Raw genomic sequence first — 18,894 nt, forward strand, 5'->3', positions numbered from 1 at the left:
GTTCCAAGCTCGAGCAAATGCGAAATGGATACAAATAATCCGCTGGAAGCTCATCCAGCTGACTAATGACACAGAAGGATTCAATATCATCAAGGTGGAACTGAGCTCTGCAGCGGATGACCATGCAGAACAGCTACATCCTGGACCTTCCCACAGCAATGGACGGCAGTGTTTGCCGACAAATTGGGAGTGCATGTTGCACTTCGGTACCTTCTGCCGATGCGGACAATTTAACTGTCACATGTGATAGCAGCGGTGCATAATCTCGGAGAAAGAATGGAGGAGGAGTGCAGTCCAGCACATGGTTCGACAACCTGTTTGAGTGGGTACCGTCATGGCTTGGGATGGCCGTGAATCTGCTGATACCCATTGTCTTTTTCCTGCTAATCTTTTGTGTGCGCCAATTGGGAATTAGGTGCTGTGCTAAATCCATTCTGAACAGTGCAATGATGGTGAAAATGGCCAACACAGCCAAGGTAATTCAGGTAACACATGAGGCCCAGGTTCAGACAGGAAAAGAAAGAGAACCAAAATATAGGATGACGGATATAACACTGGCAACATTGTAGACCCTCTATTACATCACAATCAAATAACCCCATGAATTAGAATGGTACAATGAGGTATGGGTAGAACTGGCATGGGTTGGGTCTGTATATACATGACCTGCAACCCAGATGAATATGCACGGAGGGGAGAAAGCCTTAGGTCGGTGTGTCGGGCCTGGATGCCAATAAAGGGAACTCCAGCCTGGGACGAAGCAGTGGCTGAGGAAAATAAACTGCAACGTTTGGAAGAGTTACATCATTTGTTACTTAAGTAATGAGAGGGGAGGAACGTAAGGGAGGAAGGGTCTCCCAGGCCCCCCTCCATTTCCTGAAGACCCACACTATATGCTCATTCCATGATTAGCAGCGCACCTCTGGCCAAGGTGTGAGGTGGTTGTTGAATGATATACAACAGTCCAGGGACTATGAGCCGTGAGACTCAATTTTTGTGATAACCGCAGACATTTTCTACTAGGCCACAGAAACCCTGTACACGAGCCTGCACCTCTCCCCTTCCCTGTCCGTGCACAGGCAGCCTGTCTCCACCCCACCTCCTCCAATCTGCCGGCTCCACGGCTGCTCTGCTCTCACGGAAGCCTGGGCGCGAACTGTAGCAAGCCAACACTGCATCTCTCTTCTTTCTCCGAGATCACTGGCCTGTGTGTGACCAGGCCAGAGCCTGGAAAAAACCATCCGTCTCCACAAACCTGCCTCTGCACCAGCAACCTTCTCCTAGAGAAGAACAAGTTACTTACCAACTGGAAACGTTCTTTTGACTGGATGTTCCTCCAACGCATTCCACATCTTTGACATGTAATGTCCACAGCTGTGCACTTCGGAAACTTTTTCGGCAGAGAGCGTCCTGGGTCGATGTTCCTCGAAGGCCTTCGTCGAGGGCGACGTCACCGGATGTTATAAATGGGACGCACAGCGCCTCTAGCCTCAGTTTAAGTTTCCCGCCCCCAGAACGTGTGGCACCAGTCTCCTGCCAGCTCGCCTGCACATAGCCTTGCGGAAACAAAAGCTGCACTACCATAGGAAATTCTCCAGAGGGGCAGGCTGGGAGGGCGATGTGGAATACGTTAGAGGAACATCCAGTCGAAAGAACGTTACCAGTTGGTAAGTAACTTGTTCTTCGAATGGATTGTGTCCTCCAACGTATTCCACATCTTTGACAGACTCCCAAAGCAGTACCAGAAAATGGAGGGGGGAAAGAATTTAGAGTACCCAATCAGATGGCGGAATAAAGAACCGCCTTCCCAAAGGCCATATCTTGACCATGGATCGTATCCAGGGAGTAATGTTTAACAAAGGTGTGGAGCGAAGCCCATTTAGCGGCATCACAAATGTACCCAATAGGAACACCCCACTGGAGGGCGGTGGAAGTAGCCACGCCCCTAGTAGAATGAGCTGGCAACCCTTCAGGAGGGTCTTTGCCCACCAATCTGTAAGGGTAAGGATAATCCACCTTGACAAGGTCAGTTGGGTAACAGTCTGGCCCAATCGGTATCCAGCATATCCTACAAAGAGTTGATCGTCAACTCTGACCCTGGACATCCTAGAAATGTAAAAGCTCAGAGCTTTCCTAGGATCCAACCTATGGAGTCGCTCCTCTTCCTTACCAGGATGAGGAGGATAGAAAGATGGGAGAACCACCTTGTGCCTAAAATGAAATTCAGAAACTACCTTAGGTACAAAGGAAGGATGTACCCACAGTTCAACCCTGTCCTTATGGAACTTAGTAAAGGGTGGCTTAGAGGACAGTGCCTGCAATTCACTCACTCTGCGAGCGCAAGTAACCGCGACCAAGCACAGTCTTGAAGGACAATCTCAAAGGACAAGAGTGCAAAGGTTCAAACAGAGCACCCATGAGAAATTTCAAAACGGAATTAAAATCCCAAACGGCACCTGGAAAGGGGATAGCGGGAACACAATACAGTCCTTTTAGTCAGAAATTGAGAAATCAAAGGAATCTTCAAGTAAGAACATTCTTCAGACGAGCGCTTAAAGATGGACAGCGCCACCAGGTAACCCTTAATGGTACCCACTTGAAGGCCTCTGTGAGCCAATGAAAATAAGAAAGAAAACCATAGGATTGGAGCACTGAAAAGGATCAACATTGTGACCTCTGCAACAGTCGCAGAACTTACGCCAACAGTACAGGGATTTGGTTGCAGGCTGCCTGGCCAAAAGCAACACCTCCATCACATCATCCGGGAGGTCCCAATCCTTATAGCTCAACCTTTCAGATACCAAGCGTGAAGGTTGAGAGTCTTGACCTCTGGATGGAGAGCCTGACACCCCTCACACCCCCAACCCCTCGCGCTAGAACAGAGCTCTCGGTAGGCAAGACGGCATGAAGAGCAGAAGGCCATTTCTAGAAGGTCCAGGTACCAGGCTCTCCTGGCCCAATCCGGAGCAATGAGGATCATGTGGGAACCGAACCTCGGTAACCTCTGCAACACTTGAAGAATGACGGGGACTGAAGGAAACACGTACAGCAGTGGGAATGACTAATCCACTACGAACGCATCTCTTAATGCTCCTCTGAGGAAATTCCTTTTGAGCAGAATCTCTCACACTTCGGGTTGACACTGGTGGCGAAGAGATCCACTAGTGGGGTTCCCCAAAGGGCGAAGATCTCCAGAAGGACTTCTTGAGCCAACTGCCACTCGTGAGAGATCGTGCTCTGCCTGCTCAGAGCATCCGCTGCCGCATTTTCATCTCTGGCCAGATGAACCGCTGAGATCGATTCCCCGCTGGATGGCCCAGAACCAGAGCTGCATTGCCTCTATGCTCAACGGGAGTGACCATATCCCCCACCCCCTTTTTTGTTGAGGTAATGCATGGCCCCTGTGTTGTAAGTCATGATCAGGACACTCTTTCCCCCTCCCACAAAGATGGCAGAAAAGCCTTCAGGGCTAGCCTGATGGCCCTCAGCTCTAACCGCTGGAGTCAAGTCGTTGGCATGAGTGCCCCATCCTGTGAGGGAAGCATCTGTCACTACATTCACCTCCGGCCACAGTTGCCAAAACGGCTCCCCCTTCATCAGGTTCCCTTTGTTGGCCCACCACAGAAGATCCTGGGAGACAGAGCGGAATCTGAACGGGATCCGACATCTTGCCTGATAACTGCGACCACTGCATCTTGAGGACCCATTGCAGGGATCTCATCCGCAGCCTGGCCTCTGGCACCAGAAAATGCAGGATGCCATGAGGCCGAGCAACCTTAAGAATTCGAAAGCCGGGAGACTGGGCATGTTGAAACTTGTCCACCATCTGCACAATGTGAGGAGCCCTTACATTGGGATGCGAGCACTCCCCCCCTACCCCCCCCTCCCCCCCCCACCCCCCCCCCCCCCAAGGACGTGTAACACAGCTCTGATGTACTGGAGCTGTTGGGAAGGCGTTCAATGAGACTTCTTGAAATTGAGGGAGAAGCCCCGCCTGTGGAGGGAGCGGCAGGTGAGACCAAGGTGATCCAATGCTTGCTCGGGAGAGGGCGCCCGGATCAGCCAGTCGTCCAGGTAGGGGTAGACGTGAATCCCCCCTCGCCTGAGGTACGCTACCACCACCTTTAGCTTGGTAAAGACCCTCGGGGCTGAGGTCAATCTGAATGGCAGGACCTGAAACTGAAAGTGCGAGTCGCCAGCCGCAAACCTCAGGTACTTTCTGTGCTTGGGATGAATCAGCACATGAAAGTAAGCATCCTGTAGGTCCAGAGACACCAACCAATCCTGAAGTTGAAGGGCCTGGAGGACTTGAGAAAGAGTGACCATCTTGAACTTGTCCTTCCTGAGAAGTTTGTTCAACCAACGCAAGTCCAGGATGGGTCTCAATACCCAGTCTTTCTTTGGGATCAAAAAATAAGGGGAATACCATCCCTTGATCCTTTTCACTACAGGCACCAGTTCTATAGTGCCTTTCTCCAGCATGGTTAATAATTCCTGCACAAGGAGCGGATCCGGAAGCTTCAAAGAGACTGCCCGGTGGATTGTCGCCAGGCTGCTTTAGGAAGGGAAGGCAGTAGCCGTGGGCTATGGTATCCAGAACGCACGCATCCGAACTAATGGCTCGCCACTCTTCGAGATCCTGAGATAGCCTGCCCCCAACCGGTGAACCATGGGACATGGCCTCATGACTGTTTGAGCAGCTGCAGCAGTGCCTGAAGGCAAAGAGGCACCTCTATTTACCCGAACACCACAGGTACTTTTTTGCTGACCCCTTTGACTGGCAGCTCCTCTCGTTCTACCAAAGGAAGAATAGTAACGAAAAGAACCTCCCCTCCACTGCTGTCCCCTAGGACGAAAAGGCAGAGGTTGACGCACTACGGCGCTTAAAGATTTCGCTGCAGCTTTTGAGGTCTGCAACCTATCAAGGCTCTCGTCAGCCTTGCTGCCAAACAAATGGGTGCCATCAAAGGGCATGTTCAAAAGACTGCCTTGCAAATCTGGGGCAAAACCAGACTTTCACAACCACGCAAATCTCGTATAACAGTGCTCGCAGCTGTGGACTGGCTAGCACGGTCGGCCGTATCCAAACCCGACTGAAGGGATTCGCACATGGCATCCTTGCCATCTTGCACGAGAGCAAGGAACCCATCCCTTTCTTCCCCCTCAGGAATATGTTCAGCCGCTAAAGAAACAGTTCCACAGAGTGTGAGAGAACCTTGCTAAGGCACAAGTGGAGTTTGCCGATTTCAATGCCATGCTCCCTGCAGAAACTAACTTACGAGCCCAACCGTCTAAGTGTTTGTCGCCCCTATTTGGAGGGATGGTAGGGTACGCCGCCTGCCTCGAGGTAGCCATAGCCGCCTGAACCACCAAAATCTCGGGAGTGGGGCGAGTAGACAAATAGCTGGGGTCGCTAACGGAAGGGCGGTACTTCCGTGTCAAAGACTTATTAACAGCCAGAAGAGATTCCGGTGACTGCCAAGCAGCTGCCACCCTTTTCTGTAAAGTAAGATGAAACTAACACCGGGTGAGAGGACGGACCTTGATCTAAAATGTCAGTTAGATAATCCTGCACAAAGTCTTCAGGAGGACTGGACCAGCCCAGATACTCTCGATACCCTAGCCATGAGCCGTCTGTATGAAGACTCAGCATGAGCCCCAGGCTCAGGCCAGCCAAATTGCACTTTCGGAGAAGTGTCCAACCCACTGGCATCATGAAGGGTTTGCCTCAACTCCTCCAATTGACTGTCTCCCAAAAAGACTGGAGCCACATGCTTCACAGGGTCCTCAAATTCAGACCTTTCTTCCTCTTCATAAATGTCATCCAGAGGGAGGTAAAAACCTGGCATAATGATAGAAGAGGGCCTGGAGTCCAAAACTGGCCTCACAGACTGCACCGTAGCCTTCCGTGGAGGATCCACTACATCCGGGTACTCTAAAGGCAAATTTCGGGCAAAAATCCCAGAAGGCGCCGAGTGCGCCAAAGGCTTCGATGCCGAGACCGTTGACAACCTCGGCGTCGTGAGCGCCGAAGGAGTAGACGTAGACACTTGTGCGGACCGCACCGTGGGCCGATAAGACAGCAAAGCGTCGACGTCAGCTTCGAGCCCTTAGTCTCCAGCGAGACCGCTGCAACCTACTAGGACTGAGACCTGAAAGCACATCTCTTGCGACTAGTTGAAGGTTCCCTGTGCGAGCCGCGTCGCCAACCCGAGCCCAAAAGGTGGTTGACCCACGGTACGAGACCGTTCCATGCCGGCTTCGTTAGAAGGCGCGACCGGACCCGTGCCCTGCGATTGAAATATCACCAACATCTGCTCCTTAAAGGCAGGACATTCCTCCGGAGTTGAGGACTTCGTTGGGCATGCCACTTTCCTCGAGGCACCATCCTCCGAGGAAGACGGGAAGGTGACCGGTGATGGCGCTTCCTACAGTGCTGGGACGTGGAAGAATGGCGGGAACCACTCCGGGACCGAGATCCCTGTTAGGGAGAATTCTCATTTATGGCTAATTTCCCTCACCTAGTGAGTCCCCCAGCAGCTTTGCTGGACTTCGTGAGTTCTTACCTGTGTTTTGCCAGTATATTTCTGTTTTTGTGATTGTGGACTCTGAAGTACACCACTTCAGTAGCCCCCTTCTGTGCGTCACAGCACCTTCAGTGCCGTGACAGGGTGGTCTTTGAGACTTCCCTCCCGACTCCATTTCTGAGGCTAACTACAGTCCCTCAGAAAACGGTAAAGTTACCATTAACTTTACTTAGTCAATCTACCACAGATCCAGTACACCCCATCTTCCATGGGGTACTGGAAAGGGTTACTTCGTATCCCTTTTTATCTGTACCTCCTAGAGCATTGTTTCGCTCTTTTAACATTGACTTGGCTGGTGGCAGTGGTATCTACCCTAAGCTTTCTACCGCGATTATATTAGATAAACGTGGTATTGTTTTAGGCTATTATATTAGCCTCGAACATAAACCTGCTTGATCAAATTGTCTTTCTTTTGGCTCCGGTTGGGTTTATTCGCCATTTCTTTTTGTTAAAGTCCTTCTTGTGTTTTACTTTGCGAGGCAAACTAGGTTCGCCTTCTTTGTTCACCGTCTTTTGGCGGGCTTCTGCCCAGAAGCCCTACACCAGGCCCCTGGGTGTCTAGGTGGGCTGAATGTGAGGGAGGGGTATAGTCACCCCCTGCACAGGGTATCCTAGGAAACCCAAGTCGCACTTTGCCATGATTGGCCTAGGTGGTTTTCCAGGCTGGACAACCCCCCTGCTGGGGGATTGACAGCCAGGCTGTGTGAATGGGGGTTTTGCACATAAAAAAGGCAGGTCTCTTGGGCTATAAGTCAGAGTTGCCACTGGAACTACAAGGAACTGAAGAGAAGCGGACAGAACGACTGCTTCAACTACCCCGTCCCGGTGAAGCCCTGCTGCAGTCCTGAGCTATCTTACCCTTCGACGACTAGAGAAGATCCAGTCCAGAGTCTTCTTCCCTTGAGCCTGGTGGGGATAACCAGCTCATCTTCTTAAGCCACAGGTCGCCTTCGTGGTTGAAATCGCTGCACACTGCTGTAGTGGTCCGGATAGCCACCTGAAGAGCCCCTCCTGTTTTTAAGGACCGCACCTTTAATTCATTGTGGCTGCTGCCGGCTTCATCCCTGTGTGGTGCAGACCCCCTTCAGACGTCCTCCTTCACCTCGAAGCTCCAGGAACCGTGGGTCTGCAAGATACCAACAGGAACAACTGCCAGGGCACCAGCTGCACCATTGGAATAAGGTACTGAGTTCTGCTTGAGGAAACAGGGTGAACCCCGTTTCTTCATCTTCAAGGCTTGCCCTGGTTTTCTCTCCCTATAACTTTTGCTTCCAAACATTGACAATATCGAAGTACTCTTGGCTACGTTGAATCGTGAACTGTCCGATTGTGTGATTTTCGGCAACAGGTCCCCGGTGTCACTTAACCCTGGCTCTGGCCCTTTGACTCTTAAACTCCTGTCTGAGTGTTTCTCGATTCTGTCTGCCTAACAGAAATATTGCCTGCGATTTTTGCCTCCAACTCCCTCTGGGTAGCTCAGGTGCTAAGTGTGTTTTTGCCCCAGTAGCATTTCATGTCACGGATACGCGTTTAGTTATTAGACCGAACTGCCAAAAAGTGATCGCAATCGTATTCACGTTAACATGTTTTGTTCGTAACACCGGTCCATTCAAACACAGGGTACTTATCTTGAGACTTACTGTACAAAGTGAATTGCTTACTTGTAGTATATTTTTCGTGTGGTTTTAAATCTAATAGAAGTGTTGTGTTTACAAAAATGGTTTAAAAATAAATGTACTTATATTTTTCTACCTGAAACCTTGAGTCACAGTAATTGTGGTCCCTTTGTGTAATCTCTGCTACTGCTCATATACTCTTGATAGGCCTGGCTGCTCCGCCACTGCTACCACTCTGACATAGTAGTACGGGCTTGTACCAAAGGTAAAACCTGTATTGCCACCTGTAGTCTTAATTATGTGTAGTGGTCCCTAAAGGGACTGCACCGGATTCTGCCCAACAATCCCTGAGCCTCCTTCCGACGCGGAGTGTCGCCCCTCGAGTCATTGGTGGAAACCCCCTTGGAAGATTTAGATTTTCGGCTCCAGCAAGGCCTTGGCAGTCAGCAACTGGCATTCTAAACAGTCAGTGTCGTGGCTCTTGCCCAAGCACCTCAAACAAATGCAAAGCGGGTCGGTGATCGACATTGTCGACCTGCAGCCCTGCAAGTCTTGAAGCCAGACGGCAGAGTCGGAGGGGTCGGCGAAAAAGACATCACTGCGATGAAACACACAAGGCGTGCAGAGTTCTCGAAGCAAACCAGTTCGCAGAAAAAACGGAACTGAGGCTACGGGCGCCGTGCGTCTGATTTATAACACCCGGTGACGTCGCCCTCGACGGAGGCCTTCAAGAAACATCGATCTGACGATGTGGAATATGTTGGAAGACAATCCATTCGAAATACAGATCTGAAGCCCCAAACTTCATTTCTTTGATTTAACAGTTGCAAGACCCCTGCCCATGTGCCACCCCAGCTCACCCATAGAGCGCCAATCCCGTGAGGCCATATAATCTTATACTAACAAAAAGTCAAAACACCCGTGTTCGATCCAAGAGGCACTCTGAAATACTGTGTTAGACAAGGCACCCGGACCCATGTATCTTCGCTCCCTCTGTGGCCCGGGTTAAAGGCCTATGTGATATATATGCTATGCTTAAGTTTTATGTATTCTACTAAATCTTGTATGATTAGAATTGATGAGGTGCTAGATTAGAGAGCAAGAAATATTACTGCATGGACATCGCCTGACCCCGTACCCCTCCCTGATGAGCCCAGCTGACCAGGGTGCTTCAAGAAGTTACAAGTTCAGCACTGACAAATCCTGGAGCAACACAGCTATATAATATGTACAGACTTGTCCCCTTTGACCAATGAGCAATACTCACTGTATCCCCTATAGCACACGTCATCAATGACGTGTTTTTGCATTATAACGTGTATTTTCTGTATCTTGGGTAGAGCTCTCTCGGAGTAGCAGAGTTCTCTGCGTGCCCCATTATTAACTTTATATAAAGGCATGTCTTATCTAACTCGCAATTGGTCCTGGTCTCATTCCTTACTGGGGGTGTCGATTGGTGTCTTATTATTTGGTTATTTCATTGTATGAGTGGGGAATGCCAGCTTTCAGTTCACAGGGTCAAAGTTCACAAACAGTTGTGACGTCTTCCGGAAACCCTTTGTGCGTCCACGTACAACTTCAGCGCTGTAGCCACACCCAGCAAGTGCAAAGTCCTCTCAGCTGGCCACAAAGGCACCGGAAAGTACACAGGCAACACCAAGGGCTCGTTTAGATGAAACTCAGACGGCACCTAGGGCATGAAAGAGGTGTTCGTCCGCAGCACCACCCTCATGTCATGAGATGTCAAATAGGGTGGCTTACAGGACAGGGCCTGAATCTCACCCACTCATGCAGATGTGATCACCACAAGGAATGCGGTCTTCCACGACAAAAACTTCAGTGGAACAGTCTGTATATGTTCGAATGGAGGGCCCATGACCCTAGTCAGCACCACATTGAGTTCCTACGCCAGAAACTAACGGAACAGTACTTTAATAAACTCCTTAATCAGACGGACGATGTGACCATAACAACGAGTGTCCTGGAGATCTCGTGTGGCGGGAGATAGCCGCCAGATGACCTTTGATGGAGGCATGGGCTAGTCCTGCCGTGGCCAATGACAGCAAATACGGTAGCACTTGCAGAGCCGTGACTCAGAGGGTCGATCTTTTGTACGGCACCAAACAGCAAACCTCCTCCATTTAGGTCCATAGCATGTAAGAGCAGACAATGCTCTGGCCTTGGTAAGAACCTCCTTGCAGTCTGCTGGTAGATCGTAACCTCCGAACTCTAATCCAGCAGGAGCCAGGCCTTCAGGTTCAGCGATCGTGGGTTATGGTGCAGAATTGCACCGCCTTCCCTGGGGAGCAGATCTGCGACCACCAGAAGCTTGACTGGAGGGGACGCTGACATATCTGGAAGGTCTGGGTACCAGATCTGCCCTGGCCACGCATTTAGGTAATGCAAAGGTTCAATGTACCAGGACGGTCAGTTCAATTCAATAGGCCAGGCCAAAGTCAATAGTCTAGTGTTTTTGGATAGGACAGCACAGTTCTGGTACAAATGGAGAAGTCTTTGTAAAAGTTTTTAGAAGTAGTTCAGATAAAAAGAAGTATGCTGGGTCACAAGCTGATTAGGCCTGCAAGTTGGGAAAGTTTCACAAACTTTCAACGCGAGAGTTAGGATCTCTCAACCAGATGGCACAGTACCTTAAAGTGAAGCAAAAAAGATGCAGCTGAAGACTACAGTGCCCGGCAGTTCCTGCAGATCTCTGTTCCTGAGCCTCAGTCGTGGGCACAAGAGGGAGGACGTCGGGGGACTCCTGCACTGCACGGGATCGTTGTTGGAGCAAACAAAATGGCATCACTTCAGCTCAAGTAGCTATGGCTTCCAAACACAAATGGCTGTCCTTCCCCCTGGTTAACCTTAACCAGCTCCTGGAATGGTATCCAGGTTTTGCAGAGTTGATTGGTCCAACCAACTCAAAGGGAGAAGCTGTCCTTGAAGTAGCTTCTCTGTCGATCTGGCAATTCGCGGTTGCAGCAGATCTTCACCAGGCAAACCAACGGTCCAGTGGTTGCTGCAGCCGTCCTCTTCCAGATCGTCTTCGGTTCTTTCGTTCCAGTGGTCGACTGCCTTCCAGTTCCGGAGACTCGCCTTCTATCCAGTTTCCTCCCATTCATTCCAGCCTAGCTGTCACTCACCCAGCAGGGTGATTGTCCTTGTCGGAAAGTCAGCCAGCCAATCACGCCAGAGTGCATTCGGGTCTCCTAGAAGACAAAACCCCTACCTCACTTCCTGCCCACCTCAGACAATCCGACGCCATGGGCGGACTTCAGTCCTGAAGCCCACCAAAGGCTCACGAGCAAAGGGACCAAACCTGGTTTGGCGCGCAGAGTTAAACACCAGAAGGACCTTTCCACAAAGACATGGTGAAAAAAGATGACCAGCGTCCGTTTCCACAGAGGGGTCTTGGGCGCCATATTGAAAAACATGGCGGCCCCGATTCTTAGCTACCGATGTTCGCGGTCGGGAAAAATCATGGTAGTTAGTTATAAAACCACTGCCACCAGCCATTTCAATAGGAAAGGGCAGCTTTTGACAGCTACAAGAGTGTTTAGACATCGGGGATACCAAGTTTCCCCTCCAGCACTCTATAGGAAGATAGTGTGCGCTGGGTCTAGGAATTTAAAAAGACTAGTAAAGTCAATTTAACTTTACATTCTCTGAGGAATAGTAGTTCACCCCAGAGAAGGTATTTAAACCTTGGAAAGTCCAAAGGACACCCCCTGTGTCACTGCACTAAAGGTGCTGTGCGACAACAAAAAGATGATGCCTAGGGAGCTATCTAAAACTCCATAATCAAAGAAAACAAGAGTAAAAAACACATCAAAATACGAGAGAGTGGGAAAAAAGGCTCACACTCTATCCAGGGGGAAAAAACAAGCCCTCAAAATCCAGCAAAGTTGCTGCAGGTCTCTAAAGTGAAGGGAAAGAGCAAATTTCTGAGAAGTCTCCCTAACACTCCTACAGGGGTGCACAGGTCGGGGCCCCAACGCCACATCGGTTCAATCCTGCTTGGATGTCTAAGCGCCACCTTGGGGACCCTGGCAATGACCACGTCCTCCACCAGACTTGGCACGGTCCCTGTTCTCCTGGGCCGAAGAGCAGGAGGGTTGAAGGTAAGACGAGGCACCTCCACTGAAACCTTTCGTGGATCCTTGGGCTTTGCTGCCGGAGGTCCGAAAGGACGACCTCCGCTGCTGAAGCGTGCCCAAGGCACGAGCAGTCTCAGTGTCCGCCTTGATGGCTAGAAGAGACTCATCTACGGCCTTCTCAAACAAATTGTCCCCATCAAAGGGCATGTCCAACACCCTCAACTGAACGTCCTGGTGAAAATTGGTGGCCCTAAACCATCCCTGCCGACGAAGGCAAACGCTGTTGCCCATTTGACAGAACCCTGTGTCAGCGATGTCCGTGTCCACCGGGATGGCGTGGTCCGATGTCAAGTCGCCTTCCTGCAGAATCTCCAAAGTCTCCGACCTCTTGTTGTCGCGAAGGAAGTCCAAAAGGGGAGCAATCTTGAACCACAGCTCCCGGTTCTAACGCGCCACAATGGCGAGAGCGTTGGTGGCCTTGATGGTCGCTGATGTGATAACTTGCTGTCCCATGGCATCCAACTTCTTCCTCTCACTGTCTGGGGGGGGGGGGGGGGGGTTGGGGGAAGCCGCCAAAGAGGAGGAGCCCGTAGACTTATTCTTGGCTGCTGCTTATACCACCGAGTCCGGTGACGGTTGGGTCTGCAAGCACTTGGGCGCAGAGTCCGGCACCCTGTACTTATCATAACAGTCCCTCTTCGCCCGGCCCATGGAAGGGTTCATGAGGGCCAACCCCTCACCCCAAATGTCATCCAGGAGTGGGACCGAAAGGACGGAATTCCTCTTGGCCTCACGTTGCTGGTATAGGAAACACTCTTCTCCTCAGCAACGAGCAGCAAGAGCTTTGAAGCCCTGAGATCATGGTGTGAAACAAGCCTATCTCTTTAAGTGGTGAAGATCTGGCGATGGGTGGCAAGGAGTCGGAGGGTGAATTTTCCTCTTCTTGGTCGGTGGTTCCCTCGTCGGCAATGGCGCCGCGGGAGGGACCGCCGATGCAACAGGCATCCTTGTCTGGATCTCTGAGACTAGAGTATGCAAAACAGAGTATGTCTGCCAAGATATGTCCACGTGGCCGCTGCGAGGGTGGAGCCGGTGACTGCGGCGTGGGCTGGTCGCCCAGGCCCCTACCGCCCGGCTGTTCCTAGTCTGTCTCCTAGTCGTCGCCCTCATCGGAATCCTTGCCATAGGGCCTGATCTCAATGCACCGCTCCTCCTGGATGGTCTGGAGGTAGGTAAGCTTCCCCTCTGATATCTGTGCCCTGGAGGACTACCTGCCCCCCCCTCTCTCTGCGACCAGGGGGGGGATGGTTTCGGTGAAATGACCGCTATCATCATCTTCTCCGGTGTCTTCTCTATGGGCTGAAAAGGGGACTCACTCCTGGTAGGCAGGGATGCTCTTGCGTTCAGGGCTGCATCCTGCGGGTCCACCATGGCATCCTGCACAAGGGACGCCCCTACCCCCTCGATGGAAGGCTGGATCTTCGTTGGATGCACCTGGGCCTTCAGTCTTGGTCGGACCCGCAGCCTTCTCCTTAGGGGAAGGGTCAGCACACTGCTCCCCCTTGGCCTTCTCCGGCGGGTCGGTCTTGGGCTTCTCCTTCAGTGTGCCCGGATGGTCTGACTTCCCCTTTGACGAAGATCCCGAGCGTTGGCTGGTGAACGAAGCCGCTGGTGACGCTGTACTCGCCCTAGCTGCCGCAGAGCCAGTTGCAACAGTGCTCCCGGTGACACTGGACTCGGGGTGCTTAGCCTTTTGTTGGGCCCCCATGGGAGGAGCAACATCAAAGGTCTTAAGAGACCGCTCAGCTTTCTTGGGAGCAGAGGAGGCATGCTGCTGGGACCCACCCAGAGCAGGGGCCTTGGTCTGTAGCCACTCCTTAAGCCGTTGATGCAGATCCTTCAGCGTGCGGGGCACCATCTCCTGACAAAACGCACACAGTCTTCCTCCACGTGCTTTGGGGCCGGGTACAGGCAGTAGAGGCACTTTGAATGCTCGTCTTCTGAGAAGACATTCCGCAAGTCGCAGACGGAACAAATCTTGAAAAAGGGAGTTGAATCCTCTTTCAAACATGTCGACACAGGTAGGCCTTAAAGAAACGTCTGGAATCCTCCACGAAGAAACTCGATGAAATTAGCCCTTGAGGGGCACTGAAGAATCCGAAAAACTGGTCCCTGTTAATCGGAAGTTAGATCGATGGAGCGTGAGGCTCGATTGACCGAAAAAAAATTGAGTAAACTTTAGACCCAGAGACAAGGGATTGGTTGTTAGGAGAAAGACAGTTCAGAAATGAAACACTTTTTTTTCTGTACTGAGGATTCCCAGCCTGACGGGGAAGGGAATATTCATGAGCATGTGAATCCATGCCAGACCCCGTGCTGGAGAAATATATATCTTTTATATAAATATATGTGTACCTGTATCATTGTGGGGCCCGTCGAAGAGTCGGTGTACTTACCTACAGCTCACATCTTCCTTTTAAGGTAAGCCTGACTGCTCTGCCAGACTACCAAGGTCCTGAGTTAGTACTGACATACGGAGTTGGGATCTACAAACCACCGAGAGAGCTTAGTAAAGTCTTACTGCCAGTAGGACTAAAGGAAAACTCCCCTAATGCAATCAATGTCGCGTCTGGACGAGAGTGCGAAATTTGTTTGAGATCTGCTAAAGCAGGAATCTATATCTAACATCAGTAATCCATAGGAGAACATAATCCAGTACAAGTTAAGATAAATACCTTCAAAATACAATTGGGACTATGCATCATTCGGACCTGTATCCTCATCCAATCCAACACCTGTCCATCTCTTCAAATTATATACAATGAGACTATCCTCGTTGAGTGAACACCGGGCCTGGCGTACTTCACAGTGTACTTTATTCTACACATGGAATCTTCTATTGTACCAGAGTAAAAAGACCCAAATACACATCACTGCTAACCATCCCTCCATCTACATTTGTTTCTAGAGGGGACAGAAGATTCTCTGTGTATGGTCCCAGACTTTGGAACAGTCTACCCAGTGAAATACGGAATTTAGACACACTGCTTGATTTTCAAAAGGACCTAAAGACCTTTTTGTTCAAATAAAACTTGTCATTGGATAACAATCAGAGTTCCATCTTGCTTTCAAACATACTTATGAATACACTTTGTGCTAGCTTTCTTAAGAAATACCTTCTGCGCCATTATACAGTTAGGTCCGTTCAGAGCGTGTTACAAATTCCTCAAAATCAAACACTACAGTTAGACTTTCCAAACCTGGATTACTCCTGCTCAGCCTACATCAACATTTTACTTGCGTTTATAAGCCTTTTTCATATACTTGTGTGGTCATTGGCTTTATTCAAAGCCAAACTGTTGCCTTGTCCACCTTCAGCCCACCCTAGAGTTGGCCTTGATCACTCAACCAAAGCTGCAACGGGGTGCACCAAGGAAATCTAAAGGATTGTCAGCCAAGGTTGGTGCTAATCTGTTACCCCCTGACAGAAAACACTTAATTTTCCACAAGTCTACAATATGCAACAATGATACAATACATTCCGAAAGACAATTCAATGCTAAAGGGGAAAATCAAAAACATTTCTACTTTCAAAAATAAAATTAACGAGTACCATGTGCTGCTCGCCTCTGCTCTGCCAGGGTGGCTATGTCCTGTAACTGTTTCCCTTGATCTTCATTCAAACCATGCGTAAGAGCTTGGTACCAAGCAGGATCACGACCCTGAAGTGCTGAGGAACAAATTCACAAATTAAAATCAAATAACACTGAAATGAGGCCAATTGTAAACTACCTTTAACTTTGGTGCATTTCGAAAGGGAAAAGGGTTTTTACATTATTGCATGCATTTGTATGTAGCCTTCACGGTTACACTGTCGGTGAGAGGGAAGGTGTGGAAGGTATGCAATGCCTTAATGTCGATGAGACTTGGCATGTCTGAAATGCGAATACCATGATATTGCCTGGAGATCCCCAAGAACGCCATCTTTTCATTCTTGTGTAACAGAAACCAATAATCTATTTTTGCAGCTTAGTTTTAGTCACTGTCTATGTATAGTGCGCCATCAAAATGTTGGTGCAAAGCATTACAACTTTGCTAACATTTTAGGTGGTAGGGGTGTTCCTTAATACAAACCATATTTGCAAGTGCCCACAATACTCCTTACTGTTGACTCGTTTCCTTTTATTGTAAAAGGCGTGAACAATCAGCGTAATTCAACACTGCAAACCCATGGCCTGATATGTACATATTTATCCTACATCCAACTCCCTCTTCAAGAGGGGCCTAAATGTCCTCTTTTCAATAAGCCTTTTCTCCCAGATTGCTTCTCTTATGAAAAACCGCTAGGAGTTCATATGGCTTTGTAAACTCTGCTCCCGGGGGCACAGTGCAGCCCTCGGTTCTACAACTACTGATGCATTGTGCTGGGTAGCGAGGCACATTTCATTACAACAGTTCTGCCCAGTTACTCCACACAGCCGCTGATAAACCACACAACTGCAAGCTGTAACTAGCATTTCAAACAAGGGGTAGGTTGGGAGGTTGATGAGTTACGACTGATACCTAAGAAGAACAAGTTACTTCTTACCTGGTAACGTTCTTTCGATGGGATGTTCCTCCGACGTATTCCTCATCTCTGATAATTCGTCTCCAGCTTGCCGGCCTCTGAAATTTTTTCTCTGTAGAGGGCGCTGCGCGTCGACATCCACCGACTTGATGTCCCCCGACAGCCAACGTATCGGCGCCAATGTCCCCATGCCCATAAATAGCCACGCGCGGCGTCCGTTGCTCAGTTCCATTTTGTATAAGTCATGCCTGAATTGGTTATTGACCTTGAAGGAGCGTAAGCTGCAACCACAAGGGAAGTATTACTGCGGGGATGGATGGGAGGGGCGATAAGGAATACGTCGGAGGAACATCCCATCGAAAGAACGTTACCAGGTAAGAAGTAACTTGTTCTTCGAAGGGATTGTGTCCTCCGACGTATTCCTTATCTTTGATAGACTCCCATAGCAGTGGCATGTAATTGGAGGTGGGAGTAATAATGTCATGTATCCCTTTTAGGAATGAACCGAATGTAATATGGCTTTGCCAAATCTGGTCTCTTGACTAGTGGAGGAATCCAGGTTGTAAAATCTTGTGAATGTATGTGCGGACGACCATGTGGCAGCCGCACATATGTCTCGGACCGGTACCCCTCTTTGGAGGGCCGAAGAGGCTGCGATACCCTTGGTTGAATGAGCCCTAAGATTCTGGGGTGGCTCTTTCCCTGCCAGTTTGTAACATTCCAGAATAATCCACCTGGAAATGGTCTGTTTTGTTATGGGTAGTCCCAACTTGTGACCCGAGTAGCCTACAAACAGTTGGTCTGCTTACCTAATCCTAGCCAGTCTGCTGATGTAAAAGCTTAGAGCTCGCCTTGGGTCCAGCCTATGTAGCCTTTCTTCCTCTTTCCCCGGATGGGGAGGAGGGTAGAACGAAGGTAAGGTAATTTTCTGAGTGATGTGAAATTCAGAAACCACCTTTGGGAGGAAATTAGGCTTCACCTTTAGGACAACTTTGTCCTTATGGAAAATTGTATTGGTGGGGGGGGGGGGGTTTACAAGCTAGAGCTTGTAATTCCCTCACCCTCCTAGCAGATGTTAGTGCTACTAATAGGACAGTTTAGAGTGAGAAATCTCAGCGAACAAGAGTGGAGTGGTTCGAAGGGAGTACCCATTAGGAAATTTAAGACTAAAGTTAAGTCCCATAAGGGAACTTGGAATGGTCTTGGAGGATAAACATTAGTTAATCCCTTGAGAAATTATATCACTAAGGGTAGTTTGAAATACGATGGTTCCTCCGCAGTGCGCTTGAAGATTGATAGCGCTGCGAGATAGCCTTTTACAGTGCCAACTTGAAGGCCTGAGTTTGCCAAGTAGAGTAGAAACTAGAACACCGTTGGTGTACCACATGAAAAAGGGTCGATATTTTCTCTACACCAGCTGCAAAATTTGTTCCAACGGCAGCGGTATAAAGACTTTGTTGCTGGCCTTCTGGCCGAAAGAAACACCTCCATGACATCAGGGAGGTCCCAATCCTTGTACCTCAACCTTTCAGAAGCCAAGCGTGAAGGTTGAGGTTTCCTATGTCTGGATGGAGAACCTGACCTCCCTTCTGCGAGAGAAGATTCTCTTTGAGTGGAAGACGGATTGGAGGGCAGATGGACATATCCAGAAGGTCCGGGTACCACGTTCTCCTGGCCCAATCCGGGGCAATTAGGATCATGGATTTCCGGAATCTTCTCAACAACCTGATCATTTGAGGAATAACAGGGACTGGTGGAAACGTGTAAAGGAGTGGGAACTCCCAGTCCACCACGAACGCAGAGCTCCTCTCGGGGGAAATTCCCTTGAACAGAACAGACCGCATTTCCTGGTGGTGCTGGTGGCGAACAGATCCACCTGAGGGGTTCCCCAAAGGGCGAATATCTCTTGAAGGACTTCCTGAGCTAGCTCCCACTCCTGGGAGACTGCTCTGCCTGCTCAAGAGCGTCCGCTGTCAAATTCTTCTCTCCGGATAGGTGGACTGCCGATAGAGAGATTCCTTCCTGAA

At 49.8% G+C, this 18,894-nt stretch overlaps 1 protein-coding gene across 1 annotated transcript in view; it reads right to left on the reverse strand.

Annotated features, from left to right (window-relative positions):
• Positions 1 to 18,894, reverse strand: part of IPO7 (importin 7) — a 1,018,209-nt gene that overhangs the window by 27,951 nt on the left and 971,364 nt on the right. The window contains exon 24 of the mRNA XM_069623670.1: positions 15,914 to 16,030. Coding sequence (XP_069479771.1) covers positions 15,914 to 16,030 — 117 coding nt within the window. The remainder of the gene's footprint in view (positions 1 to 15,913; positions 16,031 to 18,894) is intronic.

Source organism: Ambystoma mexicanum, chromosome 11 (assembly GCF_040938575.1).
Source record: "Ambystoma mexicanum isolate Mex_15411 chromosome 11, UKY_AmexF1_1, whole genome shotgun sequence".
In the NCBI taxonomy this organism is placed as follows: domain Eukaryota; kingdom Metazoa; phylum Chordata; class Amphibia; order Caudata; family Ambystomatidae; genus Ambystoma; species Ambystoma mexicanum.